The sequence below is a fragment of the Hippocampus comes genome, unplaced genomic scaffold (assembly GCF_001891065.2).
Source record: "Hippocampus comes isolate QL1 unplaced genomic scaffold, H_comes_QL1_v1.1 scaffold174, whole genome shotgun sequence".
Lineage (NCBI taxonomy): Eukaryota > Metazoa > Chordata > Actinopteri > Syngnathiformes > Syngnathidae > Hippocampus > Hippocampus comes.
In genome coordinates, this window is record NW_017805983.1 from 4,529,910 (window position 1) to 4,550,916 (window position 21,007).

A 21,007-nucleotide genomic window follows, 5' to 3' on the forward strand; every position below is an offset into this window, starting at 1 on the left:
ATGTTTTGTTTTGGTGACCACATACATTTTCGTAGCCTTATGTTCGACTGTCATACCTACTTCACAGTTCTGAGGTCTAGGGTTCAAATCTGAGCTCTGCTTACCTCTTGAGTTTCTATGTTCTCCCTGTGCTTGTGTGTATTTTCTCTAAGGTACTCTGGTTATTCTCACATTCCAAAAACATCCATGTTAAGTTCATTGAAGGCTGTTAATTGTGTATACATGGTCAGCAAATGGCTGATGACCACTTGTGGGTATTGCGTCTCTCGCGCAATGTCTGCTGGGATAGACTTCCAATTCACCCACAACCCTATTGAAGACAAGCGGCATTGTAGATAGACTTTCATTGTAACACCTGTATTCACATGAATTGATCCATTTCCTACCATTTATCCCTGAAACTTATCCAACCATCCACTGTAGTGTGCATTCTTTGTCTCGTTTTGACTCTATGTAGTCCTTCTACATAGTTTCTAACAGTGTTCAGGCTGAGAGGCCACCTTACTGAAATGCCTTGTGTCACAGGCCACATTCATGAGATGTGTGGCAGGAACAAAACGGTAACAACAAAACATGCAGTTAGATGCAAGTATTTTAAAGTGTTCTATCTGTGTATTTGAGTGACATTTTTGCCATATTCATGAAAAGTGTGCTTTCAATAATAATAATAAGGGCAGCATGATTGTCGACTGGTTAGCACATCCGCCTCACGGTGCAGAGGTTATGGGTTTGATTCTGGCTCTGGCATTCCTGTGTGAAGTTTACATGTTCTCCCCGTGCCTGCGTGGGTTTTCTCCAGGTACTTCGGTTTCCTCCCACATTACAAAAACCACGCATGGTAGGTTAACTGAACATTCTAAATTGTCCGTAGGTGTAATAATAATAATTATGATCATGATAATTGATGATGCCCGTTAACATCACAGCTGCATGATGTAATGGCGTAATCAAATGGTACACAGTACCCACGAGGATTTAAATTTGAGTATAATCTACATGGTTTGACAGTCATAATTCCCCTTGAGGGAAAGTATAACCACAGAAGATAAAAATCCCCCGAAAACGTTGGACAACCTTCTTCCTGAAAAGTGACGTCTTACGCGCATGCGCTTGAATGATGGGCGGAGTCAACGATTCGGTCAGGAAGAGGAGGAAAGGCGGACGCAGAAACATCAAGCGGTAACTCTTTCCAGCGACAGCTTTCAAACTTTACACGAGTCTCTTGTACTGACTACAAGTACAACGATGAGGTTTCGTTATATGTTTACCTCATGTCAGAACGTATACAATGAATGCCGAATATGTAATACATCTACCATCGAAGCATTAGCCTCACTGCTTGCTAACGTTAGCGGGATTAACAGGCCCAGGCTACAGTACACTTCAAGAAAGGGACGCCGTACGGAAATACTTTCAATTCTGCGTCTACTCTTCTCCGTGAACCTCCGGATTGTCGAAGAAACCATCCTTGTGAAACCGAAAGTCGCTTTGGCACCCCCGGCCAATTAAAAAAAAAAGTGGTCTGAAGTTGTCTGTCAACACAACAGATGGCTTTCGGTTGGAAATTGTACGATGGTGGCCTTGTATTTTTCAAAACATTGTCTTTTGCGTGATAATAGCTATAAGGATCACACTGTGGTTTGGCCGTATACCATGATTACAGACGCGGAAGATGTTTTTGGGACGTTTAGCTTCCGTCACATACTGGACAACATATTAACCGCACCTGCGCAATGTGACTGTCCAATTTTCAAGCAGTGTCATTATTCTACCATGACAACAACAATAACAACAAAACATAATTTTGACGAACCACTTTTCTGCGATGTCCAATTACATTGCATCATGCAGTACTGCGTGCACTTTCTAATACTTTACAGCAATGCTCCATATAACAGCGCTTAGAGGATTGAAACTGACAACAAAGCAACCCCCGCACCTAACAGTGTTGTAAAATCCTTCCTGTAGATGGCTGCTATCAGGAAAAAGTTGGTCATAGTTGGAGATGGAGCATGTGGAAAGACCTGTCTGCTCATTGTCTTCAGTAAGGACCAGTTCCCAGAGGTCTATGTCCCCACAGTGTTTGAAAACTATGTGGCTGACATTGAAGTGGATGGCAAACAGGTGAGACATTGATTTTAATATCTGGAGCACCAAATATATACTGTATTTTGAGAGGATGAAAAAAAATAGTTCGGGGTAGCACATCTGCCACACAGTTCTAAGGTTCAGCATTTGAACATCTGCTGCGGCTTAGCTAGGAGGGTTTTTTTTCCAGTTCCAAATTTGTTAATGCTTGCAAGGTAATTGAAGGCCCTATATTGTTCACAGGTGTGAGTCTGAAGGGTTGTTTGTTGATGTATGCGCCCTGCAATTAGCTGACCAACAGTCCAACGCTCTACCTCCCGCCCAATGTTGGCTAGAATAGGCTCCAGCTCACTTGGCTCTCTTCTGAAATTGAGGCAACCAAAAATGTACAGATGGATAGCCTACATCAGTGGTCCTCAACTAGAAATGCTGTAGGTCCACTTTTTTTTTTATTTTTTTTATTTTTTTTTTTTACTAAGACCAAGGTCCGGTCCCATGCACGGCGGTCATGGGGAGCAGGGCTATATGCCCATTTAGTATGGTCAAGCCAAGCTTATACAAATCAACACTCCTCACAACCAACCAATAATGGGGTGCATGAAAATAACAATTATTCACTTTGCCAGTACACAGCAAATAATGAGAGGTATTGTGTTGAGGCACAGGAACTCTTTTATTTTGTTAAGTTGTGCCTGCTTAATAATAGAAATAGCCCTTTTAGGGAAATAAGACATTTTTACTTTAACTTTGTTAAACAGTAGTTGTCTTTTTCCCCCCTTATTTTATTAACAAAAACAAAACAAAATACTCATTTTTACCAAAATAAATACTAAACATGAAAACAAGGAGCACAGGAATGTGCAGTACTGTTCTTCCACTAAAGGTGAATGCAATGTCTGAGGCATGCAAATATTATTTGAGGACGCCATTGTGATGTTCATTTACCATGTTGCGGTGTTCTGCTGTTAAACAGCTGCAAAGATCCCCGGGTAGACGGGAGCAAAACTGCACACAATCGAAACCTCCCGCGATTCGTCTTGTCTAATTGTCTGTGTGCGGCTCTCCTGGAATGAAGCTGTGAGCACACTGTGACGTCGCGCATGCGTCTGTTTCCTGACACAATCATCCATTTTGAATGCGTGTGTTCCGGGATAGACGCGTGCTGACGCTTATGTATGGGCACACCTTAAGTTCAGAGGAGCCAATCAGCGCATTGTATATGCTGACGCTTATGTATGGGCACACCTTAAGTTCAAAGGAGCCAATCAGCGCATCGTTATCGCCGACATGCCCTGCTCAGCCAGGGTCTCCAGTTGGTCAAACATTATACAACACACAGTCGCGCTGCTGCGGTCCTCTGCATTACATCTGTTAATGCACGCAAAGAATACAACAGATAATTATAACAAGCGATCGCGGTAATGCGCAGATTATAGTCCACAAATATAAAATGTATAACGTAAAAATCACTTCATAATTTATTATTTTATACAATTTGCCGAGGGTCCGAACAGAGGAGGTCCGAACAGAGGAGGTCCGGACAGAGGAGGTCGGCGGTCCGGTCATGGATCGCGGTCCGCCAGTTGAGGAAGGCTGGCCTACATACTTTATACACACCCCCAGACTGTTCCGACCCCCATTCTTCCTTGCAGACTCACGAGCAAGTAACTGTTGCTTAGCATTCCTGGTAAATTGTCGCATTAGAGGTCTTAACAGTGTAGTTTAGGTTCATTCGCTTGTCCCTTTGTCCCTCACAGACATTTCCATGTCCAAAGGGCATGTTCACAAAGGCAAAGCAGGTTGTCCCATCAGTACAATTAGATGCTTGGTGACATCAGTGTTGGATTTAAACTTCACACTGTAGTCGCTGCTTGCGGTGCTCACCCTCTGTTGTACCTTTGTTACTACTTTGGAAGCTGTCAAATTTCCAGATGGAGGAGTTCAACGCCCCCATCTTGCAGTGGATTCTTTGAGTACATTGTTTAAGGAAAAGCAACGTTGTGCATCGTTCTGCAACTAATTTTCATGAGTGACAACTGGCCTTTAATTTTGATGTAAATCAAAATTTAAATTGCAGGGCAATATTTTTGCAACATAGAAGATGTAACAGCCAATCAAAAACACTCAGTCTTATCACATGAGCTTTCAACACAAAAATGAGATGAGATGCAGCTGGCCACAGTTAAGCCTTACCAAAACCATATATACAATATATTTATCTATATTTTCTTTCATACTAATGCGTCATTATAATTTCATGAAAAAGTGAAGCGTGTAGAGTCCCTGTTACCGAAATTGGCCAAAGTCATTGCCAAGAGCCTCTTGAATATCCACTCTCTTGCCTTTATTTATGGGCCGTGTCTCCTCTTTAGTAAGATCAGAATGCAGCAAACAGAGCAAGCCGCTTCTTCATTGAATATCACACCATTTGTAGTTCAAGTAGAAATAGAAAGTAGTGGAACCGCCAAATGTATCCCAATAAGAACAACATGCCATTTTCCCCTTGCAGCGAACTAGTCATGTGTGGGAGGGTCAGTCGCTGACCGTATTCTTTTTTGCGATTGTCCAGTTCAGTTGTGTTTGGCCCTGTTGTTTGACATACAGTGGGCTGTACATTTTAAAGATACAAGTGTGCTTTTCCATCATTCCAGAAGTTGGATTCGCTGTACCTCTCAAAAACTGTCCAACTTCGTAGCCTGCATGTTTCACCCTTTTCAGGCTGGGTCGTGGACCAAGTTATGTCATGTGGCCTTCAAATCCGGCCTTTCGAGTGTGAATTTGGACACAACCTCTGTTTTCAGATGTTCATCTTCTTTCATTTTCATTTCAGGTAGAACTAGCACTTTGGGATACAGCGGGGCAAGAAGATTACGACCGACTGAGGCCTCTCTCCTACCCTGACACAGATGTTATTCTCATGTGTTTCTCCGTCGACAGTCCGGACAGTTTAGGTACTACTCTTTGTTCAACACTTGCATCCTGATCCATTACCAGATTCTTGTAACGTAAATTGCTGATGGCTCTTCATTTCTTGGCAGAGAACATTCCAGAAAAGTGGACACCAGAAGTGAAGCATTTCTGCCCGAATGTTCCCATCATCCTTGTGGGTAATAAAAAAGATCTGCGCAATGACGAGCACACCAGACGGGAGCTTGCAAAAATGAAACAGGTGAAGGATTATTATTATTATTATTATTATTATTTTTGTATTTATTTTGGGGTAGTGGTTATTGTCGACATCATCTTTTACAGGAGCCAGTTAGATGTGACGATGGCAAGGAAATGGCAAACCGCATCAGTGCCTGTGGCTACCAGGAGTGCTCTGCCAAAACCAAAGATGGTGTGCGAGAAGTCTTTGAGATGGCAACTCGAGCCGCGTTGCAGGCCAAGAAACGTCGCAATAAGCACATCTGCCTTCTGCTATAGGCAGTGGCACAACGGAAAGTCACCCTTTAAGTGCGGATGCAGAGCTTGCATTGAGAATTTGATGTTGGGGAGGGCCCCAAAAAAAAAAAAAAACTTGTTCGGACACAATTTCTGATCGCACATCAGCAAGCTTAGGCAGATTAAATGTAAATTGATAGACCTTGAAGCTTTGGTCCCTGGCCTGTATATACCGTATAACTTGGCTCTAATGAGAACCTTTGAGAGGTCAGATGACCGATGGGGAGGGAGGGAGGAAGGGTTTAAGTACATTAATCGAGGGTTTAAAATGTGCCATGATAGGTGACCTTAATCGAGACGTTTGTCAGGTCAAATAAGTGATATACAAAAGGTTTTGAGTAAAGACCGTGCCCAAGTGTTTTTAATGATAGTGTCACCTCCACATAGTGCCTTGAGAGCAGCAGTAGGCCCGCATAAGCTTAGAGGAAAACGTTTACTACTTGGATGAGGTGTCATTTCTCATTTGTAGTGTAGTGTTTTATCTCTGTTGTTGTTTGCCTATGTTCTGACTCGGGCGCTATGCAGGGGATGCCTATACCAGATGTATGAGAGAGACCCCCCCTCCACCTATTCCCCTAAAAACATAACTATACAGTAGTGTATTGAGTGTGTGGCAAATATGGTGCTTCATTTTCTCCAGTGCAGGTCTGCATGCAGTGAATGTGTGTACATTGTTCTGTTGTCTATGACATACTAGTGCATGGAAAGGTATTCTGTGACACTGACCGAAACCCCTTATTTCCATGCCAAAGTTACTCCTGAAAGCCATATTTTGTGGCTGCAGCCAGTAAAGGAATTAACAGCCTCTCAAGAGGGATATTCAAACCTCTATGTGATGAACGACCATATGTAAGTAGAGGTGCAATCAGGTTAAGGAGCTTGTGAATTTTAGGACCTTTGTGTGTGCGCACACTTAAGATTTGATTGTTTTAATCAGTGGTTAAAATCATGAGTGGTGTGGTTGATAAATCGAATATTATTTCTAATGCATCAGTTTATTACAAAAAATGTCAAGATGTACTGTATGTCTCGCAAGGCCTTGTAAGGACATTTTAAAGATGCGTTTACTTTTGACTATCAGAATTCCGTGATTGTCACTCTTCTTTTTAGATGTTTTAATATTAACTCTTATTTTCTTTGTTTCATTTCTCAATTAATCGTGCTATTATACGTTTAGCTCATACCCGAGAAGCATAGTGTCATTTAATTCATTGAAGGGGTCAAGCTTGGGGTGCGAGGTTTTGGAAGGGTGGGTTATCAGATATTTGTCATTTGTTTTTGAATTGTGACTGCTTGGAATATTTTGTTTCTTCAAATAAAGCTGGTATTGGGCTTTTCTGTTTGATGTGCATGTTCTCTTTAAAAGTAATCCATGGAAATTTGGCATTTTTACAGCTTGTATCCTAATACCTGTAGTTGGGCGAACCAGTGGTTTGCGCGTCGACCTCACAGTGCAGAGGTATTGGGTTCAATTTCAGCTCCGGCCTCCCTGTGTGGAGTTTGCATGTTCTCCCCGGGCCTGTGTGGGTTTTCTCCGGATACTCCGGTTTCCTTCCACATTCCAAAAACGTGTGGTAGGCTGATTGAACACTCTAAATTGTACCTAGGTGTGAGCACAGATGTTCGTCTCTGTGTGCCCTGCAAGTGGCTGGCAACCGGTTCAGGGTGTCCCCCGCCTACTGCCCTTGTGAGGATAAGCGGATCATAAAATGGATGGATGGGTGTCTGGTGCGCTTTCCCACTCATCTCGTGAAATTCCACAACCAAGTAGATCTTTCCTGAGCTGTCTGTTGACAAGCAGCAACTGATGTTGCGAGTTACTTTTTGGATTTTGGAGTAAAATCGTGACAAATTTGGCAACTGGACCGGACTTGCATTTTCTGTAAAAGATCCGAGTGGGCTGAGCAGTGGCATAGTTGCATTAAAAAGGACCATCACCCCCAAAACAGTCCGATTTCTCATGTTGTCAAGACACGTACCGTTTTAAATTTTGATTTGTATAATCTTTCTAGAGAGATCAATTTGACAGCTACCCGCTATATTAGTTTTATCTAGTCCAAATTCCAAGTTTGTTTTGTGTTAGAAAGTTTGATGTGAACAACGCAATCATCCTTTAGTACAGGGGTGTCAAACTCATTTCACATGGTGGGCCACATACGGCCTCGGTAGATGTCAAGTGGGCCGGACCATTAAAATAATACCATACTTTGCTATAAATAACCAAAACAATGTCTTTCCTTTGTTTTGGTATAAAGAAGCACAAGAACATTAGGAAAATGTTGAAATTTAATGAACATATCTTTTACAAAATATTTCATGAAGCACCTTACATTTCCTTCGACAAATGTGCAATTTACTTTTATCATTCACATAAATGCATTGCAAATGATCCCACTGATTGTACAAACATTAACAAGTAATTGATATTGAAAAATATAGTAATGCACTTTAAGATTAAACGAGATTCATAAAGAAAGGAAGTTTTAAACCATTTACACGTGCATATAAAATCTAAATGTAATCTTACAAACTAAGGAGAGTGCTATTAAATGTGTAAATGTGAGAGTGCTATTGATAGCGTCTGCTGTCATGGGTCTGTCTCAGTGACGGACTGAGGCTGCTGTTGTCTTCTTCTCTGATCAAAACAGTGTCCCCTTGCGGATACTCAATGAATTGCACCTTATTAAAAATATTAATTCTGTCTTTAATAAATTTTTTTCACTTTTAAATTATCCTGCGGGCCTAATTGAACCTCCTTGCGGGCCGGTTCCGGCCCTCGGGCCGTATGTTTGACACCATGCTTTACATAATCATCTCGCGGGCCGGATTAAACTCCTTTGCGGGCCGGATCCGGCCCGCGGGCCGTATGTTTGACACCACTGCTTTAGTACCACTCGCTATACAGCACGCGTCTGTACTATGTCTCTGTGGTGATTGGCTGTCACATCATATTTGCCCTCTTTTCGTCCAATTACCGCCCTCTTTAGTGTAGCTGCTGTCCAATCACAGGCTAGAGTGGGGCGCTGTTCCGTCCCACTGAAATATTACCTCACTGTGGCCATTTTCTAGCGTTTGCTCGAAATAAAAACATTCAATTTAATTAGGGCGCTGACGTGTTAATTTAGTGAGCGTCGGCTTTATAAAAAATTGGTAAGTCTTTAAAAAAATTTCATCTTTCTGTTGCCATGTCTGCGACGACTGACACCATCGAGAACAACTTGCTAGCATGTTTCACAGTAGTTAGCATGTTGGCTAAAAGACGACCGCCATACGTCATTGTTGAATATTTCTTGAAAGGTTCTGTGCTTATATTATGAGTACGTCTTAAGCATTCCTCACTTTGGTGCAGGGTTGCACCCTCGCCTTGCAGTCTTTGTACATAAATGCACCAGCTAACCCGGTGACAACATTTTAACGTGAGGTTACCTGAGTACACGCCTTACGTAGTACTATGTCGGTTTGTGTAAAATTTATTCCAGCGGTACAAGTATTATATTGCTGTGACAAATATTAAGAAAGTTACCACTGTATAAACCTGTTAAAATGCGCCAATTTTTGGCCTACACGTATCAATGCAAAACAAAAAGTAGGAATGGAGATTTTAGGTGACCTTGTTGTATTCGAGTTTCTTACATTAACTCTTTCATGCACCCTGTAACCTGAAAGCATGATAAGTTGTCCACTGTAGTAACCGCTGTCCCTGAAAGGGTTAATAACCCTCTTCACGTCGGCATTATCGAAAAGCTCGCTAAACACAGACAATATTTTAGAAAGTCGTGGGCCAGGTTTCAAACCATGGTCAATGTCCAGTTTTCCGATGATGGTTAGGTGATGAGTGGGGTATTTTGGCACTCATACATGCAAAGAAAAAAAAGCATTAACTGTTGAGAAAGAACAAGCACTCTAAGTTGATAATGTACATTATGAAGAATAAAAATTGCACAGTTAAGGGGCAACTGTTTGACCGAGTTTGATAGAACTCATGAAATGAGCATTGGAAGCAAAGTAAAATACCAGACAACATGACGGGTTCGAGTAACATCAAGGGGCCCAAAAATTGTTTCTTTGGATTAACCAATCTACATTAAATGTTCAGAATCATAGAAAAATATAGACTAAAGATGTGCTTATTGATTTGAAAAATGGCCTTTATTCACAACCCCCCCTCAAAAGGTTTTTGAGGGGGGGTTGTCAACTATAAATTTGGGAAATGTTAGAGTATTGCAAGACATGTGTTTTTCTCTTTAAAAAAAATAAAATTGTAAATTGTGATTACAACTAGGACATGTTTTCTACATCAGCAGTGGTTTATTTTGGTAAGGTGAATAACACAAACCAGTAGTTCCGTCATCATTCAAAATCCACTACCATGATTGTGGCTCTTTGAGTGAAGATTGGTGATTGAGAATCAGCAGCAGATACACAAATACCTACTGTATACAATGTGCACTAATGACTACTTTAATTGCTGTTACTGACAATTAATCGGTGAATTCGATTTTTTTAATTTCTTCATTTCCATCCCTTTATTAAAAAGCAGGACATTATTCCAAAATAATTATGATTCATCCAACACGTCAGGAAATCTGCAAAAATGTTGACCATTGTTCTTGAAATTATTTTTTGCAGACGTTTAATTTGATTAAACACAAACCCCTAGCCTGCTGTCTCACTGCAATGTTAACGAATTCAAGGCTTGCCTCACATTCAAAACCAGTCAAATGTTGTCACACCTTTAGATTATTCATGCTGATGAACAAAGACAGAGACTAGCGTAAGTGGATACAGGATGGATACTGAGCTGAGGTGAGTTATCCTTTGCCTGCATTTTTGCTAGTGATTAAAGGTAGCTGTCAACCAAGTCTTCCCAAGTGTCATCTGTGTTCAGCAGAGGTGGGCGAGGTGATCGCATGGGGCGATATGGGAGCAGCTATGATGAACGCAACTTTCAGGACATGGACTACCGTGGTATTGGCCAAGATGACGAGGCTACAGAAGCAGAATGTGATGTCCATAAAGAGGAGGACAGCCCCTATGTCCACAACGAATCATCTCTGTGCCCCTCTGAAGTCTTGCCAGGTCACCTACAAGATCGCCAAGGGTTTCATCAGAGAGGGGACGGTGCTCAGGAGGCCAAAGGGCTCCTGTGGCCTCCTTCCTCTCAGTCCTCAACTGATGGATTTGATGAGGCGAGGTACAAGAGAGATTTTGAACGGCTACGGACTGGGTCAGAGGGAAGGGGAAAGAGGAAACCTGGCAGAAACCTTTCCGAGACTACGACCCTACATTTAGGCAGTGGTGAAGGAAACTGGGGTCACCAAGGTGGTGCCTGTTCTGAACAGATGGAGCCCAACTTCACCAGGCACCAAGAGGAGGGCAGATTCTCTCACCGAGCGGGAATGAATCGTGTAAGATGAAACGCAATTGTAACTTCTAACCGCCCGCTCTCATTTGCTCATTTGTCATGGATAATCCAGATGTTTCCAGCTGAGCCAGAGGAGCAAGGCCGGAGTAGTTGTGAGCCAGACCTGTTTCATGAGGAGTTGGAGCAAAGGGACCAGGATTACCGTGCTGATCTGGACTACAATCAGAGGCCCAGCAACATTGTAATGCTTCGAATGCTGCCACCCAACGCCACTGCCAATGAGGTGTGTGTGTGTGTGTGTGTGTGTGTGTGTGTGTGTGTGTGTGTGTGTGTGTGTGTGTGTGTGTGTGTGTGTGTGTTTCTTTCTTTCTTTCTTTCTTGCTGGTTTCGTCTTGTTGTCCCTCCATGGTGATGTCATAAATGTGTCGACAGATCTGGGCAACACTTCAAGAGCAGGGGATCCAGCCAAAAGAGGTTCGACTCATGAGGAACAAATCCTCAGGTGAGAAGAATTGTCTGTTCTCCTCTTCAGGGTTTTTTTTTTTTTAAATAACACTGGTCAACAACTTTTTACCGCAAATGATGAAAGTAAACTTTTTAAAATGAATTTCATGCGTTCATTCTAAGTCTACCCTCGTATTTCTCTAGCACAACAGGTTGTCTTAATAATAATAATAATAATAATAATAATAATAATGTCGAACATAGTAATGTACGTAAATTAAGGGTAAGGTTCAGCAACAAATCTGCATTGTGCAATCTTTTACATGTCACATTTAAAAAGAAATGAAAATATTGAACAAAATCTGATGTGCCAGAAAAAAAAGTAGACATTTTATTTCAAATTTGCGTCAAAAATACGTTTAGGGATAAACAAAGACATCTTTGACTAAAATTTGCTGTTGACCAGTGTAATGAATCCCACTCTGTACCACGAGGATCCTTTGCTAGCCATTTCATTTTATGATCAAGACACTTTCTAAACTTAGGGTTTTCTAAAATGTATTTATTATTATTATTATTATTATTAATTTTTTTTATTTTTTTTAATGATAACATTGCGCACCAAACATATCCTTGTATTCCTTGTTTTCAATGCAGGAAAAACACAAGCACACCACACTGCTGATTTTTAAGCATACAGTACATTCACCAGACCCGTAATTAGGGAACCTTTCCAACTTAATCAAATCCCAAAAGAGGTCAATAAAGAAATACGCATTTAAAAAAACTCTTGTCATTCATCGTGCCATCTCTGTGTGAGGAAGTACATAAAGAACACTTACGAGCCTCCTGGACGACTTGACAAAAGCTATCTGTTGAACCTTGTCACGGTTTTCGGGTTCTGCAACTGTTGTGGAAGGGCTATATAAGTCAGGATGTATTGTATTGTGTTGTACTGTGGTAGTATTGTGAGCGTAACATATATCACACCAAAAAAGGTATCCATAACTTGTTACCTTGTGAATCAGATTAAGCCGCACACTATTTCTCTACCTTTTCCCACGCTTTCTGATTACCATCATTTCAGTGGCCGCTTTGCTTTATTAGCCGCGGGTCTCCATGTTATAACCTGAGACTTTTGCAAAGAAAGAGATCACCCAGGTGGATATTGTAAAACTCTTAATTGCCCTAAACACCAGTAAATGCTTTTTTCCAAACAATGCTGAACATGGCTGGTTTCACAGTCGCCTCACGAAAAAGTCATTATGATTGTAAAGCCCACTTTTATTACGGGTCGAAATAGAACAGCCTCCGCCCCCGTTCTTTCTTACACACTTTCTCAGTCTCTCTTGTTGTCATACAAGGCAACGTCACCAACGATCTGGTGCAGTCCTCTTCATTACGCTGCAGTCAGTCTTTCGAAGCCCGCTGGTAAAAAAGTGGATTTTATTGACACTGCTCCACACTGTCAGCATCCTTACTGGCAAACTTGAGCAATAATAGTTGCTCTTGTAAACATTAGAGTTCGTGATGGTGGCGCAGTGATGCCCTGATGGAGTCAGGAACTTGTACTCTTTTGAAGCGAACCTGCTGGTACTGTTTCTTTAAGGTAATTCTCGGCAAACGCTTTTTTTTTTCTTTACAGACTTTTTTGAACATCTGAAATTATAAAAACACAGACGATAAAGGGACGTTATTTACACTCACAGTTGATATTACGCAAATGACTGATATGAAGATTGATTGGTCAACTCTACCATGTTGGGTAATTGGTGAGATGTGACGAGAGCTTGTTCGGGAAAATCTAGAAATTAACCGTGTCACATTTAAAGCCGCAGGGTAAAGCCAGGGAAAAAAAAGTAGCGCCTTTTAGTCTAGAAATTACAATATCTGCTTTTGTTAAGATAAACCATTTTTGCTTTGTTTGATTATTTGACTAATACGGGAAGGTAACAATACCAGAACCACAGCGGGCCATTCAGCAAGAGTTCCCCCCCAAGTTTCTGCACTCTAAAACTTGGTGATATGTGTGTGTCACCTGTGTTGGCACATAGGTCAGACTTAAAGTGAGGAGTGGCAAGGAGTCTCCCTCTCACTCCCTCACACACTTTTCGCGAGCCCACGGAGATACTGGACCTAGTCTCCTCCTCACGTTGCAGAGAATCTTAACAAGTGGCTCTCCAACTGACTGTCAAGCCTCTTCGTTCCAAGGGAGAGCGGTTGTTTACTTTGTTAGTGCTGCTACAGGGTCTCTCTCTCCTCTGTACACAAAGCACTAACCCCTCACTGCGTTATGTTGTTGTTGTTATTCGGTAACCATGGCGCTGGGCGGTGTCCAGGTCAGAGCCGAGGATTCGCCTTCGTCGAGTTTAATCTCATACAGGAGGCCACCCGCTGGATGGAGACCAACCAGGTCACTCTCCCATACACACATGACACGCACATATATGCAATGGGCAAGACAAATGTACTGTCACATCACGCCAGCTTCACGTTAGATTATGGCATGTCATTTGCTCATGAAGAATCGTTTTGTGTGACAGGTAGGTAATTCTTACGTCGGATTCATACATGGGGAAACCATGTCTGAGACTGTTCTGGGGTAAACTTTCCAAACATTACTTAGTTGGCCTAAAAAAATCTTTGGTTCTTATTTTCTATCTGTAGTTTAAAATCCAGTCTTTGGAATGGGTTTGTGCTGTTGTGTTTAGAATAATGGCCGTCAGTGAAAAGTGAGTATCGCTCAAAATCCTCTAAACAGCTTTTATTTCCATATGTGGAAATGTATTGTGAACACTGCCCATTCTATGTTGAATCAAAACATAAAGGAAAAATATTTGAAGTGTGCTATCCCTTCAAAGAAAGTGAAGAAAACGGAATATCAGTCTGGCTATTCTTTTTATGTTGACACGTGTTTACTGTATTACCTGGAATAATACTGATAGAATCTGCATTCTTGTGGCTCATTGAATATGAAGTTGTTGTTTGAGAAGTGCTTCACATCTGTGTTGCACCAAGTGAAACAATTTGTAGCAAACGTGGACTGCTATTCCTGCCCAGGACCAATTGACTACATCTCATCTATATTTTTTTGGAGCTGGGGGGCGGGTCCAAGAAAGATCTCTTTTTATTTTTATTTTTTTTCCAATGTCCTCACACAAGTGCGCGATTGGATTCAGGTCTAGGGATTGGGTTGGGCCAGTGCAGAACATTCATCTTGTTGGTCTGGAACCAAGTTGGTGCTCTTTTTCAAGGGCATTTCCTCGACAACAGGAAACAAGATCACCAATTATTCTGATGTTTTGAAATTGATCTATGCCGTTAAGACATCACAGTATGAGAAGCAGCTCTCATAGCATGCTTCACTGTCTTCAGCGTATCATTTGACCAACTGCCAAAAGATCAGTCATACTTTCTTCTTCCATATGTTCACAAAATGCTCTGCCACTGGCTCTTTTAGGTGTTGTTTTTTCCAGTTAATAGAGTAAATGTTTTTAAGTTTGTAAAGAAAAATGACCAGCCACATTTGAACATTTTTTAAATTGAAATATAGAATGCTAAGTGTTTTTTTTTTTTTTTTTTTTTTTAATTTTAATGCGGCTGATGTATGAAAAGGCTGTTCTGAAGATTTTGAGCTTTACTGGCTTTTTGAACACTGCTATTATTCTGATCTTGACAACTGACTAGTACGACTTCATCCGGATCAGGTGAATAGTGGAGTAAAACACACAAACTGACAGCATCAAACAATCTTTCCTAAAGCTGAAGGTCACCATTCTCTATTCTCTGTCCTTTGGTCAGGTTTCTTTGTCTCCCTCTCTCCCTCTCTGGTGTTCCTCATTCATTCTCTGAGATGAGGCCTTACTGTAATGCGTCTGGCCTAATTCTTGCTCATAATCATCCACTGTTCCCCCTCCCTCTCTCTCCTTCTTTCAGGGCATGCTGTTGATTCTTGGACAACGAGTGTCGATGCACTACAGCAACCCCAAACCACGAGCCAATGAGGACTGGCTTTGCAACAAGGTTGTGTTTTGATACATTGGCATGAATGTATGACAGTGATGGTTCTGGATTTTTTTTTTTGTCCTTTTAACAAAAAGGCTTGTAAAAAAAATCTCAACAGTGTGGAGTGCAAAACTTTAAAAGGAGGGAAAGGTGCTTCAAATGCAGTGCGCCCAAATCAGGTAACAATGACGCGCTCTTTGTTGTCTCTAATACAAAAGATTGCAACACAAGTTAATTGACATCCTCTTTTCTTTTCAGAAGCTGAGCTGAAGTTGCCCCAGATGCACAAAGATCCACCTGTTGGTCTTCAAAAGGAGGGAGCCCAAGGCTTGCTTCCCCTCCCAGCACCCTTTCATTCCTCCGTTTCTGCCATCCACTTGGGTCAAGTGACACAGCAGGCAGATGTTGCCAACGACAGTAAGTTTAATGGCGTGGAACAAAATCGGTTGTCAACAACCAAGTTGTCTGCCCAGCTAGTTCTCCATAGAGAACCAAAAGAAGATGTGATTTCTAGTGTTTTTTAGTAATATTGTCACGGTCTTTTCCTCCCCAACACTAGCTCTGATCCTCAGAAACCTCGGTCCACATACAACAGTGGAAGCCATTTTGTCTTCTTTGGCCACATTTGCCACACTGTCACCCTCTAACATTCGCCTCATCAAGGACAAGCACACAAATCTCAACAGGGGCTTTGCATTTCTGCAGCTCTCCACCATTGTGGTAAGCAGCATTGTAGGGCACGGATGGAAGCAGAAATTTGTGATTGTCTGGGGATGAGAGCTTCATCCATTCCAAGTGGTGCCCTGTAGTCACTCACGTCCTCTGGGCTTTGTCATTAGGAGGCATCTCAACTGCTCCAGATCTTGCAGGCTCTCAAGCAGCCTCTTTCTATTGATGGAAAGGTGATCGTGGTGGAATTTGCCAAAGGCTCCAAGCGGTAAGCGCATGGTCGTGCATGAGGAATACATTAGTGTGAAATTCAGTGATACCCTTTAAAAATTGCCAACCGAATATGGAAGCAGGCATGTGAGGTTTGGTCTTATCCGGAGTTTTTAACTTACAAAAACAGCATTATTGAATACATAGTCATGAGTGTTGGAGAAAAGAAAACTGCTGTGCTTCAAGTAAATTAGGTCCCAAAAATAGAAAGGCTGATCTCTCTTTATTCAGCTGGGATAGGCCCCAGTTCGCCTGTGACCCTATTGATGACAAATACTATCGAAAATGGATGGATGGATGTTGACATAGTGTGAAACCATTTTTTCCCCTCCCTTGTCAGTGACGTGTTTCTGACGGAAGGCAGTCGAGTGAGTGCTGCTACGGTGGCCAGCACTGCTATTGCTGCAGCACAGTGGGCTGTCACACAGGTAACCTGGAGCTGACTTGCCATGCGCGGCAACGCAGATTTTCTTCAGGTTTTTATGCACACGATCTTGGGTGTTTTATTTGGTGTTTTGGACTTTGCTCAAGTTGATGATAAAAAAAAAATAATAATAATAATAATAATAATAATAATTATGTACTCTTTTGTGAAGGAAAAAAAAGCACAAGCAATTTTGCACCTTGTCTGAAAATGACATTCTTCAAGCACCTGTCTGGAAACATACAAATCCTCTGGTTTGACGTGTGTTATATAGCCTGCAAATCCTTAATATGCACACTTACTCTGTTTAAATACTAATACCCATGTGCTACAGCGAGACAGCCTAATTTTTTTTCATATTGTTGTCCCATTTCTGTGCTTGGTGTTTTTCATCCTCAGAATGCACAAAATGGTTCAGGTGGGGGCCCAGAATATGGTGAGATGTATCAGCAGGGAGCGGCAGTAACGTACAATCAGGAGGGGAACGATTACGCTTTGCTGGACGGCCAACATTTTCAAGTCCAGACAGACTCCAGGGTTGCTTCTTTGCCCAGTGCAGTAGCACACTTGAAGGTGGCTTACTCAGCAGCAGCTACGCCAGGTTACTATCTTATGCTGGGATATTTCACATATGTGTGATGTATGACTGGATACGGTGTGGATTTGTGTATTTATGTAATGTACCTGTTTGACATGATGCAGCTTCAGTGATTCCAGGTGAAGCATTGGCATCCGGGATCGCTGTCGTGCAGCAGCCTCAAACTCAGGCTTCTGCCACTCAGGTACCTTTTTACCAATCTTCCACTGCCATGCATCACATCGCATTCCACCCTGTTATGTGCGTTGTCCTTAAAGGTCGAGATAGTCGGAAAGCCACAGCCAGCTGCTTCCAGCCAACCTGCAACACCCGGCACTGGACATGAGCTCCAGCAATATCGTATGTGCTACCTAATCGACTTTGTTTGCCTTTATTTTATTTGTTGATGTTGGTTCTTTCCTTTTTTTTCATACTTTAGCTGTGCCAGATGTAACCACATACCAATATGATGAAAGCTCAGGCTACTATTACGACCCACTGACAGGACTCTATTATGACCCAAACTCCCAGGTAAAAACGATGTCAAATGAACAAATACGTGAGCTGAATGTTCAGTAAATCAAGTTTAGTAATATTGCGACCCACTTATTACAATTCATGACTCTTTTTACAGTACTACTACAACCCTCACACTCAGCAGTTCATGTACTGGGAGGGCGACAAGCACACATACATTCCTGCAGCTTCTGGACAGTCAAACACAGAAGGTGATCGTGCAGCCCCCGCAGACTCAATGTTAGCTAACCTTGGCAGCAAGGAGAAAAAAGATAAGCCCAAGAGTAAAACTGCTCAACAGGTACATTTTTACACAAAAATAAATTCACGTCATGCCTTTTTCTGTTTTGTGAATAATTAGTTTGACAATGCACATGATTGTCACCCATGTTAAAAAAGGAAGAGCTTAACTGCATGCCACTAAATGTATTCCCCATGTTGGACTTGTGTTAATAGATTGCCAAAGATATGGAGCGCTGGGCCAAGACTCTCAACCGACACAAGGAAAACATGCGCTCTGCCTCTCCTTCCACTGCAGCCGGTTCCACAGATCGCAGAGAATCTGCCAGCGCTGATGCAGGTTATGCTGTTCTGGAGAAAAAGGTGTTGCATGCTTACACATACCTCATATGCTGAACCAAGCCTTAAAATGATTATTATACCTCAGTAGAGCTAATGTAGAAAATACTTGGTAGGTTAAAAAAGAAAAAAAGTGGGGGGTGGTGAGAGTTGCAGATCCCATTGAATGTTTTCCTCTCTCCCCCAGGGGGCGCTGTCAGAACGGCCTCAAATTTTTCTGGACCAACTCAGACAAACAGAAGTATGTTGTGTGTGCCATTTCTCTGTTAGGATTTCAACTTGTAGCAGATTCATCTCAGTCTGTTTTTCCCCCCCATATAGTCACCCCCTCCTCAGCACTTGGGTCTTGTTCCAGCCTACAGTGGGGAAAGTGACAGTGAAGATGAAGGAGGCGAAAAAGATGAGAAGGAAGGGAGGATGACTGACTGGGTGAAACTGGCCTGTCTTCTGTGTAGGAGGCAGTTTCCCAGCAAAGAGGCCCTGATTAGGCACCAGCAGCTCTCTGAACTACATAAGGTGTGTTTTCTGCCACTCTATGACAAAGACAATTATTGTCCAGTTGCAAGCCTGGCCATGATCTGAATTTAACTCATCTCTCAAGGCATCACTGCATATAATTAGGTCTCCTAAAAAGATAAAAGGTGTTTAGAATTGTGTCATTGCAATTATTTTTTTTAAACTAGCATTTTTTTTCTTTAGCAAAATCTGGAGCAAAGAAGAATGCAAGAAGTTGCCGGAAAAGAGGTTAGTCAAACAGCAACGCCACCAGCATCTTAGATGTGGCAACGTAGCCTCAACTCATTGTTTTTCCCAGATTGTATTGATGCCCTAGAGTTTTTTTTTTTTGTTTTTTTTTAAATATATAAACAGAAACGAACAGATGGACTCCAAGCTCCCGCTTCCAAGAAGAGCAAGTTAAGTGCCATGTAAGAAGACAGTTTTTTTCCCCCCAATCATTTTGTGATGTTTCAATTTTTTTCACAGGAAAGTCCTGATTCAATGCAAGAAATTGCACAAAAGGCCATATTTTTTAATTCTGTTTATCTATCATTCAATACCCATATGATGCTGCTATTTGAATATTGCTATTTACTACTTTACGGTTTTCTCCCTCCCATTCAAGTGCAGTATTCTAAAGTGTTTTTTTTATGCGACTTATTTCATCATTTGGTTACCTTTTTACCTGTCTTTTGACTCTGCCCCTCTCTTTAGTGATGGGATCACAGGCTCAAGCCTTGGTGCCCGAATGCTCCAAGGAGGTGTGAAAAAAGGACTTTTGTTGCGCAATATCCAAATGCAGTGAGCTGTGATGCTGCAATGTGGATTTTGTCCCCGATGCGAAATGGACAAGTACTTTACCCTTCACTGATACGATCACCAGTCCATAACATGTTCTCATATTTGACTAACTTCACTTTTGCATCTTTTAACTGGTCCAGCAGAGGATGACAGAACATTCATTGGATCAGAATATCACCCCACCCTGCCCCCTACACCCTGATGATGCCAAGTCCTGCCTGTTTGACAAATAAGCTTGCTCTCATCGCAGTGAATGACATTTTCTAATGACAGTCTATGCACCATTGATTTTTTTTCTTTTTTTGCTTTATTTAAAGGGGAAGTCAAGCCAAGACATTTATCAACAATAACATGTTCTATGCACCCCCACTCGTTAAAACTCTCTATTCTGATTAATGTTGCGTTTCTAGAATATGAATTAAGCCACAATGACCGTCACGGCTTACCTGCTTTCTGGGTTTGATCGTGTGACGTTCACAATCTGAGTGAGCCCCAAGTCAAGTCAAGTCAAGCTTTATTGTCAAATATGCTCTATGTGCAACATACAGCACAGATGAAATAACTTTCCTCTCTCAACCACAGTGCAAACATGCAGTGCATTGAAACACACACAGCTAAAAATAAGGGCAGCGAACTGAACTGCATAAAAATACATAAAGACATAAATATAGACAACTAAAACAATAAATAGCAAACAACAGACAACCATGGGCACTTGTGATTATTGCGTGCACTATGATGTCAATTTCAGTTGAGAGCAAGTGGCAAAAGGGCCACCCACTGAGAAGAAAAAAAATGTGTGTATTTTGCCACTTAATACATATTCTTCAAATGCAATATTAATCAGAATGTCATGTTCTGAGTAGTGTGGCCACATTGTCAATTTGAACAATTGACTTGACTTCCTGTTTAATGCTTTATGCCTTGTCATTCAGTGAATGACTGCTAATAGTACTGTGTACAATACTAATTGCATGTACATTATTTTTACCACTAAAAGAAGAAAGTTAGGGATAAAATGTCATTTTACAGGTATGAATCCAAATTCTTATTCAGTTGTTTCTCAAGAAGGTTGTCTTTTTAGTGTTTTGGTCTATGCGACTGTTAGAAATAAATAATGTGTTACGTTGTGTGGTTGTACCACCTGAAATGTTGATTCTTTGGAATGATGTGATATGTAAAATAGGAGCTATATAAATATGTATATTTTGCAATACATACACTACTGGTTAAACAAATCTGTATGTATGTGTGTATATGTTTATATATGTATATATTTGTGACACACAAATATAAGAGAGCGCGAGCCCACTTTGCAGCTACTTAA

General features: G+C 41.5%; 2 protein-coding genes across 3 annotated transcripts; both read left to right on the forward strand.

The window, feature by feature from the left end:
* Positions 1-1,084: 1,084 nt before the first annotated feature.
* Positions 1,085-6,868, forward strand: LOC109528419 (rho-related GTP-binding protein RhoA-C-like). The gene is made up of 5 exons (XM_019890976.1): positions 1,085-1,179; positions 1,969-2,124; positions 4,919-5,039; positions 5,127-5,257; positions 5,341-6,868. The coding sequence occupies exons 1-5, from the start codon at positions 1,105-1,107 to the stop codon at positions 5,512-5,514; spliced, it is 657 nt and encodes a 218-aa protein (XP_019746535.1). The 5' UTR covers positions 1,085-1,104; the 3' UTR covers positions 5,515-6,868.
* A 1,680-nt stretch (positions 6,869-8,548) lies between these two features.
* On the forward strand, positions 8,549-20,167 carry rbm10 (RNA binding motif protein 10). Of its 2 annotated transcripts, none has more exons than XM_019891539.1 (23): positions 8,549-8,682; positions 10,272-10,338; positions 10,421-10,940; positions 11,010-11,180; positions 11,330-11,399; positions 13,681-13,754; positions 15,278-15,364; positions 15,465-15,525; positions 15,605-15,763; positions 15,906-16,066; positions 16,186-16,283; positions 16,626-16,713; positions 17,109-17,310; positions 17,412-17,491; positions 17,565-17,646; positions 17,726-17,817; positions 17,921-18,103; positions 18,259-18,405; positions 18,569-18,622; positions 18,703-18,897; positions 19,081-19,125; positions 19,252-19,307; positions 19,594-20,167. In XM_019891539.1, exons 2-23 carry the CDS (start codon positions 10,322-10,324, stop codon positions 19,682-19,684), a joined length of 2,733 nt encoding a protein of 910 aa, XP_019747098.1. In that variant the 5' UTR covers positions 8,549-8,682; positions 10,272-10,321; the 3' UTR covers positions 19,685-20,167. The 2 variants fall into 2 exon arrangements, with proteins under 2 accessions (XP_019747098.1, XP_019747099.1); XM_019891540.1 differs by having other exon boundaries at positions 10,424-10,940.
* Positions 20,168-21,007: the final 840 nt, after the last annotated feature.

Coding starts and splice junctions, on each gene's coding strand:
- rbm10 (XM_019891539.1), top strand. Junction 16,284..16,625: donor TTTGCCAAAGGCTCCAAGCG/GTAAGCGCATGG, acceptor CTCCCTTGTCAG/TGACGTGTTTCTGACGGAAG. Junction 18,406..18,568: donor ATGCTGTTCTGGAGAAAAAG/GTGTTGCATGCT, acceptor TCTCTCCCCCAG/GGGGCGCTGTCAGAACGGCC.
- LOC109528419 (XM_019890976.1), top strand. CDS start 1,105: ATGCGCTTGAATGATGGGCGGAGTCAACGATTCGGTCAGGAAGAGGAG. Junction 1,180..1,968: donor GGACGCAGAAACATCAAGCG/GTAACTCTTTCC, acceptor TCCTTCCTGTAG/ATGGCTGCTATCAGGAAAAA. Junction 5,040..5,126: donor CGACAGTCCGGACAGTTTAG/GTACTACTCTTT, acceptor ATTTCTTGGCAG/AGAACATTCCAGAAAAGTGG.